At 46.4% G+C, this 5690-nt stretch overlaps 1 protein-coding gene across 1 annotated transcript; it reads left to right on the top strand.

Moving 5' to 3' along the window:
- The first annotated feature begins 216 nt into the window (after nucleotides 1-216).
- LOC108307709 (annexin-2 receptor-like) lies at nucleotides 217-1620 on the top strand. The gene has a single exon (XM_017533152.2). The coding sequence runs from the start codon at nucleotides 812-814 to the stop codon at nucleotides 1391-1393; it is 582 nt and encodes a 193-aa protein (XP_017388641.1). The 5' UTR covers nucleotides 217-811; the 3' UTR covers nucleotides 1394-1620.
- The last annotated feature ends 4070 nt before the right edge of the window (nucleotides 1621-5690 follow it).

Raw genomic sequence — 5690 nt, 5'->3', positions numbered from 1 at the left:
TACCGCTAGTATCTCCTGAGAAACTTCCTGAACGCCGTTTCGCGGTGCAGAACGGTGATTGCTCCGAGCGTCTGTAGGCACCAGTAACAACGTGGTGCCGTTACTCGGCGCTTTTTCTGTCACAACACATTAGAACGAGTTAAAACACATTAAACCGATTAATAAAACGGATTAAAACACATGAAAACGCCACAACACGTTTTTCCGTCACAACACGTTTAAACAGAGTCGGTTCATGTCTGCAGACCGGATGTGTAGGCGTGGAAGCACCGCTCCTTTCTAGGAGCACGCTGTTTCTCTCTAGCAGCACCGTTCGCGGCGTCTAAACCGATACGGTGTTTGTTCGGCAGTACACCCGCTATCCGCTAGGTGCCGGCGCTTGCTAAGTTCGACGCGCGTTTCTACTTAGGGAGATCCTTAGTAGCTCAGAGCCCTCGCGGACGGTTTTCCGAAATGCTCATTTCCCGGAAACAGGTGGTTCTTGGCCCTTGAAGCGCTCTTTAATACCTGCGTTCTGTAGCGCTAGTTCTCTGCAAGGTTTGCTCAATGTCCGTTTCATTTCGGTTTCTTTTCTTGCTGTTTTTCTGTCGGAATTACGGTTCGTTTTGGTTCCATGCACTCTGTACAATGTTACCGTTTTTCAATTGTCTACAAATTTTCGCGCATTTGCTACTATTGAGTTTCCTAGTATCTGGCTGGCCTCCGCCCACGGGCTCCGGAGAGCATAAATACCCAGGCTGATGGCGTGCAGAAGGCTCTCGCTCCTTGATCAGCGGAAACATCTGTTTCCTCCTGGTCTGAGGCTTAAGAGATGGAGCGACATTTTCTTGGCTGTGTGAAGCGTGCCTGGGATTCCGCCGAAGCGGCGCCAGAGCCCCAGCCTCCGCCTATTGTGAGTTCGGAAGACCGTGGGCCGTGGCCTCTTCCTTTGTATCCGGTACTGGGAGAGTGCTCACTGGACAGCTGTGATTCGGAGCTGCTTTCCAGTCCTTGCTGGCGGCTACGCTGGATCTACCCGCAAAACGGACTCTTTCCCGGAGTCCAGAGCATCTTGGAACCAAGTACCGACCAGCCCGCTGAGTTCAGTTGGCCCGGGACACAGAAGCAGCAAGAGGCACTTGCAGAAGAGGTGGACCAGGCAGAGGAACCCGACAGACTCACACTCCAGCCGCTTCCCTTGAGCAGTCCTCCCCAGCCCTGGGACAGACTGGAGGACACCCAGGCCTGTGACAGCGGGCCCGTTTTGGAATGCAGCCACCCTGCTGCCCTGGATTGGTGGCGCCCCCTCCCGGGTTTCTCAGACTGCCTGGAGTGGATTCGTCGCGTTGGTTGTGCAGCGTTCTCTGTGCCCTGGGCGTGCTGCCCACGGATCTGCGGAGCTAATCAGCCTTAGAGAGCAACAGGAGGCTTTCGGATTCTCCTCCTTGAAAAGATTCTGTTACCAAAGGTCTCCACCTAGAAAATAAAAACACATTAAAATGTGCCTTCATTGCTGGTTGTCAATTTTTAAATGCTCTTTCTCTGATGTTTCTCCCTTGTTTCGGGTCCCTTACTACTTGCAGTTTCCTTGCTTTTTAAACCGTTATGTCGATTTCGTTATATATTTCATTTTTATCTCTTTCAACTTTGAGACATCTATAGTCTGAATGTAGAATTCTTCTTAGAGTTTTTGGCAAATTTAACATTTATTCATTTTTTCCATTTTGTTTTTAAATCCCATTCATAATATTTTTCTAATTATTTCTTTCTAAATGTATTGTTTTCATTTAATTTTATTTCATTTAAATTTATTTCATCATGATGACATCTTTAACGTTATTATAATGTCTTAGTTTTAGTTGTTAATTTTATTTTTAACAAATGTCTTTGTTTTCTCAGTATAGCAGTTCACTGGGGAATTTTATTCGTGGTGAAAAGACTGAGGGGTTTATCAGCCTTTGTTATTTCTCATGGATGGACCATGCAATTTCTTCTATTAATACAACTGCAGAGATGGCCAGTTCCTAACATTACTTATTCTGGTGGGGCAGCGTGGCTCCTGGCTGTAATCCCAGCACTTTCGGCAGGAGAGGCATGCAGACTGTTTGAGCTCCGGAGCCTGAGGCCATCCTGGGCAACAGGGTGAGATCTGTCTACAAAAAAATACAAAAATTAGCCAGGTGAGGTGGTGCGCACCTGTAGTTCCAGCTATTCCAGAGGCTGTGGTGGGTGGGCCGCTTAGGTCAGGAGGTCAAAGCTGCAGTGAGCTGGATGGCACCAATGCATTCTCCAGCAGAGCCAGACCCTGTCTCAAAATAAATAAATAATTGAAAAGACTACTTATTCATGGGTCTCAAGGCCAGCAGTCCTTCCTGCATCTTTCCCTTTGCAATAGTTTAGCGTTGTTTGTAAGAGAACTACCAATTTGTTAATGGTACATCAACTGGGTTTAGCTCCGGTAGGCACTTTGGGTCCTGGTTGGCCCTGGCTGCTTTTTGTGCTCTGTCAGGTGTTTTAAACCTCCTACACTCAGAAGATAGCCCTAATGGTGGTTTCTCTGTATAGCAAGTTGTGATTTAATTAGAGTAATTATCGGTTTATTTCATCTTCAATAAAAATGCTTAATTCTGTGTTCAACTTATCTTATTCTGAGTAAGTCCTGCGTTAGGGATTTCTTAGAGTAACAAGTGCATGCTTCTATCCTAAGTGCCCCTTGTAGGGAGCCAGCCCTACATCACCCGTGGGTACCCCAAGTTCGGTGGCAACCAAGTAAAGAGAGAAAGACAGTCTAAGAGAAAAAGTGGGACCAGGGTACCATCACTTCATCACTCTGGAGGTGACAGTGAAGGCCCCAAGCTCTGCTCATTCACTCTATTTATTGGATACAATCACTTTGATCTACTGGGTAGTGGTGGAGTAATGGTGGGGAGGGGGTGGTGGTACAGTGAATCAGTGAGTCTGAACTGAATCAGTGAACCGGAACCAGAACTGGTGTGCCATTCTAAGGATTGATAACAGTGGCAGTGTGGGTGTTTCACAAAACAAGAACATGTGGTTATCTTTAGCTTATTATCTATGTGCAGCGGATAGAACGTGGGCCTTACAAGGAGCCTAGGAGTCTGGCTATGTCATAGTGCTACAAAGGTGTTTTACATCCTCGAGCACAATGTTTATGGTAACAGAGTGAGGTCACCCTGCACCAGAACAGGAGGCATGAAGAGGCCTTCCTCCTCAGAGGCCTCCTGTGGCCTTCCACAGTTTGTTGTTCCTTGTTTATATGTTACTCATAACCAATTTATGTAGGCATTCTGTAAGTCCTTTCTCCTTTGCAGCTTTTCTCAACACCCCTGTGAATGTGATTTCTTAGCTCTTGCAAGTCCATATTTAGTCATAACCAGTACTAGCGCAGCCATGCCTGTGACTTTAGTCCCAGTAACTTTCGGTTTCATAATAACTTATCCTGCTTTAGTTATGCCTGAGTTTTAAATATAGAAGTCTGAGCATGTCGATGAAGAAGATCTTTTAGGAGTAGCAAGCAGAGGTTTAGCAGTGCCTGCAGTCCCTTAGTTAGAAGTCTTGGTGAAACCAAGCAGTTATTGATATAGGCATGACAGTGATCTCACAGCTGTGAAACCACTCTGCTTAGAAGTGTTCAGATTTTCTTCTTTGTAGAGTCAGTTTTCTATGTTTTGCTTAGTTTTGAATTTTCATTTGATGAATTTTTCCAAATGTATTGTTTTTATTGTGTGTGTGCACATACACTTCAGCCAACTTGCCCTTTTATAAAAACAATAGTTACTAATTTTTGTTTTGCCAACGCTCAGCTTTTCTGTCTAGTTTGCCTGGCTTGTGATCCCCAGAACTAAATCCTCTACTTTTAACGCCTTAATGGCCTTTCGTGGATGGCATTACTGCTAGTTTTGCCGCTCAAGATGCTCCTCAGTGGTAGCACTGCCCGGTTGCTTCTGTGAGGTTTGCTAGAGCCCAGGATGCAGAGGTGCTGGGTGACCCCGTTTTGGTGCAACTACTCTGGGGGTTCTCGGTTTATCAGGCTGTGTTTTGGAACAAACTGCTGATTCCTCCAGGGAGCTGAGTGTCTCTCAGTGACATTCCTAGCTGTTTTCTTCAAAAGTGGCCGTTTCTCCTGGCAGCACCGCTTGTTGGTGACATCAGATGCATTTCCGTGGCAGTTCGGGTCATTGCATGGAGTGGCCGGTTTCTCACTGGCACTGTGCCGGATGGCAGTTACTCCATGGAGGCGCAGCTCTCAGCAGTTTCCCTTAGTTCTCCGTGTCGGCTGTCCCTGTACCAGCGTTTATGGCAGTATTTCTGTCACAAACAATCGAGTCTGTGTTTTTTGGATGACAATGCCATTCCTTCCTCTAAAACCGGCTATGTCTGGAACCAGTAATTTCTCCTGTTCACAGAGTCCTTTGTGTCACAGAGCCGGTTGTTTCCAGGTTCCTGGACTGCTGTTTGCTCCGTGCTAGGGAAGTTGCACCTAGTACCATTAGGTGCTCCCCGTTGGAGTTTTGAGACAGCGTTTGGAGATAGGTGCCCCAGTATTGGCACCTGAAGAAAGCATTCTCATTCCAAGCTCCTTAGGGGCAATAGAATGAGTGGTGTTAGAGAAAGCAAGCAAATACTTGAAGAGAGGACCACTCCACAGTGTTTTTGGCTTTTTTTTCACTTTTTTTGGGACAGGGTCTGGCATTTCACCCAGGCTGGAGTTCAGTGGCACAAGCATAGCTCACTGCAGCCTCAACCAACCCAGGTCATGCAATCCTCCCTTCTCAGCCTCATAAGTAGCTGGAACTACAGGTATGAGCCACCATGTCTGGCTAATGTGTGTGTGTGTGTGTGTGTGTGTGTGTGTGTGTGTGTGTGTGTTATTACTCTTTTACCCAAGATGGTTTTGAAGTCCTAGCCTCAAGTGATCCTCCTGCCTTGCCTTCCAATGTGCTGTGGTTGCAGGTGTGAGTCACAGCAGCAGGCCTATTTTTGAATTCAGATAAAATAATTCCATACCCAGAGGTCCAGGTGAAACAAAACAAGGTAATAAATTACTACTCCATAGCTCTGAACCGCAGGTGTCTTTCGGTGCCTAAACTCAATCAGAAGCCTGAGGCAAAAGTAGCTTTCCAGAGCAGTCCATACAGATTTCTTCTTGCAACATAGTGCTGACTGAATAGCCTTAAGCTGATCAAGAGAGGCAAACTGTTACCTAGCAGTGTCTTTATGTTGATCAACCTAATCACAATGCTAACTTTTTTCCTTTTTTTAAATTTGGAGACAGTCTCCCACTGTCACCCAGGCTGGAGTGCAGTGGCATGATTTCCACAACCTCTGCCTCCTGGGTTCAAGTAATTCTTGTGACTCAACCTCCCTATTAGCTGGGATTACAGGTGTACACCACCACATCGGGGTAATTTTCCTGCATTTTTAGTAGAAATGGGGTTTCACTATGTTGGCCAGGTTGCTCTCCAACTCCTGGCCTCAAGTGATCTGCCCATCTTGGACTCCCAAAGTGCTAGGATTTCAGTCATGAACTACCCTGCCTGGCCCACATGGTAACTTTTAAAAATGGTCTAAACCCATGCGCGGTGGCATACGCACGTAATTCCAACCTTTTGGGAGGCTGAGGCAGGCGGATCAACTAAGGGTGGGAATTTGAGGCTGGCCTGACCAACATAGAGAAATCCTGTCTCTAC

Source organism: Cebus imitator, unplaced genomic scaffold (assembly GCF_001604975.1).
Source record: "Cebus imitator isolate Cc_AM_T3 unplaced genomic scaffold, Cebus_imitator-1.0 Scaffold80, whole genome shotgun sequence".
In the NCBI taxonomy this organism is placed as follows: domain Eukaryota; kingdom Metazoa; phylum Chordata; class Mammalia; order Primates; family Cebidae; genus Cebus; species Cebus imitator.
This window is presented reverse-complemented; position numbering and strand designations above follow the sequence as displayed.